Raw genomic sequence first — 2,640 nt, 5'->3', positions numbered from 1 at the left:
GAATTTTCATATGCACATAATTTACCCGACGTTCTTACGGTGAAGGAAAACATCGTTATGCAACCTGCACATATCGGCAAGAAATTCAAAGATATGTGTAAAGTCAACCAACCCGCAAGTGGGCCAGCGTGGTTGACTATGGCCTAGTCACCCCGTATTAGGGTAAGCTCCGAGCCCCTCGGTGGGGACGTATAGTGAGCTGGTGATGATGAACGGCCGATAATAATCCAACGTGTAAAATATGTGATGAAAACGAATTTTATTCTCTTATCTAACAGTGACCACAATTTTAAGCTATCTGAGCCTCTATCAGCCAGTGTTGGGACAAGCTCTATACCTATATCCATAAAGGTTATTATTATCTTGCTAATAAAATAGGTCTATAAATAAGCAACGAATAGGATAAATCGACTATATTAACTTATTACATTTTAATTAACCAATTAACATGCTAATGTCAAGGTTAAATTATTTAAAAATCTCGTTCAGTAAATAAATTATATGTTTCCCAGACAATTTAAAACTACCGACATACGTACAGATCGTTTTTATTTTAAAACAGGAGTCAATGACACGATATATTTAAAAGATCAAAATCAATTAAAACTAAATGTTTAATATCAAGGAATCTGGCAATATTCTACCCCAAACCTACCTACGCCTCCCTTCCCTTTCAAAAATACATCGCCTTCCTTTATTTTCCTTGTACGAAAAGGGTGGAAAGAGAAAAGGACAAAAAATAGGCCTAACTTCACGTTTGTTTGATGAACCGACCAATGCTTATTCAAGCAATAGATGTTATTGTCTCCTCTACTATATTTAAAACTTGTATTTTCATTAAATGTAATTGTTAAACCAGCGACCATACCCTCCCCTTCCCGTTACCCACTCCATAGGGAAAGATAACATGCACCTGTATATGACGGTATGAGAGAACTCGCTTAGCTATTGTAAAAAATTAAAAAAGTTACCTTACCTTCTGTTACTTTTTATAGCGTAGTACAGAAAGTGTTTAGACAAACCCACAATTAGGTTAAGGACACTTTCATATTATTATCTTTTTTTATTATTTATTTATTTTATACGGCGGTCAAGGTAAAAAGATACGTGAACTATGATTAGATTACATATGTATAAATTACTCTGATTATATATACATGCAAATGTAAATATTTGAGATACTTTTCGTTAAACTTTAACATTCTTGACATTAGCCTGAATTAAAGAGAAACAACTAAATCAAAAAGCGTCGGTCGCTCAGTGGTTTAAGCACTTGACTTGTAATCTACAGGTCTTGGGTTCGAATCCCGCCGTATCAATATGATTTTCAAATGTACATAATTTACCCGACGTTCTTACGGTGAAGGAACATCGTGATGCAACCTGCACATATCGGCAAGAAATTCAAAGATATGTGGGAAGTCAACCAACTCGCACTGTCCCAGCGTGGTTGATTAAGGCCTAGTCACCCTAATTTAGGGTAGGCTCCGAGCCCCTCGGTGGAGACGTATAGTGAGCTGGTGATGATGAACTAAATTCAAGCTTTCTGAGAAATTACGAGTAACTGGTAAGAAAATTTGTTTAGTGTTCAAAGTAGTAAGTAGCTAGTAGCTTCCTACTCACTATTCGGGTCAAAATTTTGATTGCAAAAAAAGTTTTGTTGGCAATTTTACATCGTTTAAAAAGCAAGATAATGTGGAACGTTAACAATAGATTGTTTTATTACACGTAAATAGTGCGTAATAAAACAAATGATTATTATTGTTTTACCGGTAAGTTAACGCCAAAGAAGTGCACACGAAGGGATTTTTTACGAAAATAGTAAACACAACTGGCACTGACATCTAGTAATAGAAAAGGGTACCAATGATTTTTTCATTTAACATGGAAACCCTAAGATATAATAATGCAAAATAACGGAGCACCTTAATCGCCTTGAAAATAAAATGAAACAAGCTGATTTTATTTTTAGTAGTGTTATATTTGTCATTAATGACCAATTAAGTAAATAGATGGCAGTTTTACGAGCAAAACATACTTTTTCAGTTGGTATACGATAGATGTCGCTGCATGACGTCAAAGTTATGTTATTTGGAGAGAATTTCTATTATTTTGTTTTCGTATTCAAAACAAACCTTTGCTAATTTGTAATTTATCGATTCATATTATTATTTCTGGTACAAATAAGTGGTAATTAATAATTATATTCATTATTTTTTTATTTATAAGTTGATTTTGATATCGTGTTTACAGTAAAATACTTCAAGAGTGTATTTCTATATAAACTAACATAAATGAACTGTGTATTGACAACACAGCGACGCAATAATAAATAAGCTACTTGCTTCGACCAATAGTGTGCGTTTTTATAGTAATAAAGTATACTTAAAAAAAGTTTGCTATAATTTTGCCAACGAATCTGTGGAAGTCCATTGTACAAGTCTTCTCGGACACCTGTAGAAATATAATATAATAATTCAAATAAAACAAAAGGAGTCACAAAAATATTTTATTCAGAAACAATAAATAAAATTACATTAAATGTCACGAAACACACAGAGTCAAAAATAAAAAAGATCAAATACACATAAAAGCACCCACATAATTAATTTGAGAACTTTTTGGACATGGATGTTAACA

At 33.0% G+C, this 2,640-nt stretch overlaps 1 protein-coding gene across 1 annotated transcript in view; it reads right to left on the bottom strand.

Moving 5' to 3' along the window:
* Window positions 1-309: 309 nt before the first annotated feature.
* The window catches only part of LOC106105657 (phospholipase D2), a 51,169-nt gene continuing 48,838 nt past the window's right edge, over window positions 310-2,640 (bottom strand). Inside the window, exon 19 of the mRNA XM_013286081.1 lies at window positions 310-337. Coding sequence (XP_013141535.1) covers window positions 310-337 — 28 coding nt within the window. The remainder of the gene's footprint in view (window positions 338-2,640) is intronic.

The sequence above is a fragment of the Papilio polytes genome, unplaced genomic scaffold (assembly GCF_000836215.1).
Source record: "Papilio polytes unplaced genomic scaffold, Ppol_1.0 DF822733.1, whole genome shotgun sequence".
Taxonomy (NCBI): Eukaryota; Metazoa; Arthropoda; class Insecta; order Lepidoptera; family Papilionidae; genus Papilio; species Papilio polytes.
The sequence above is the reverse complement of the archived record's forward strand: the minus strand, read 5'-3'. Positions and strand labels throughout refer to the sequence as shown.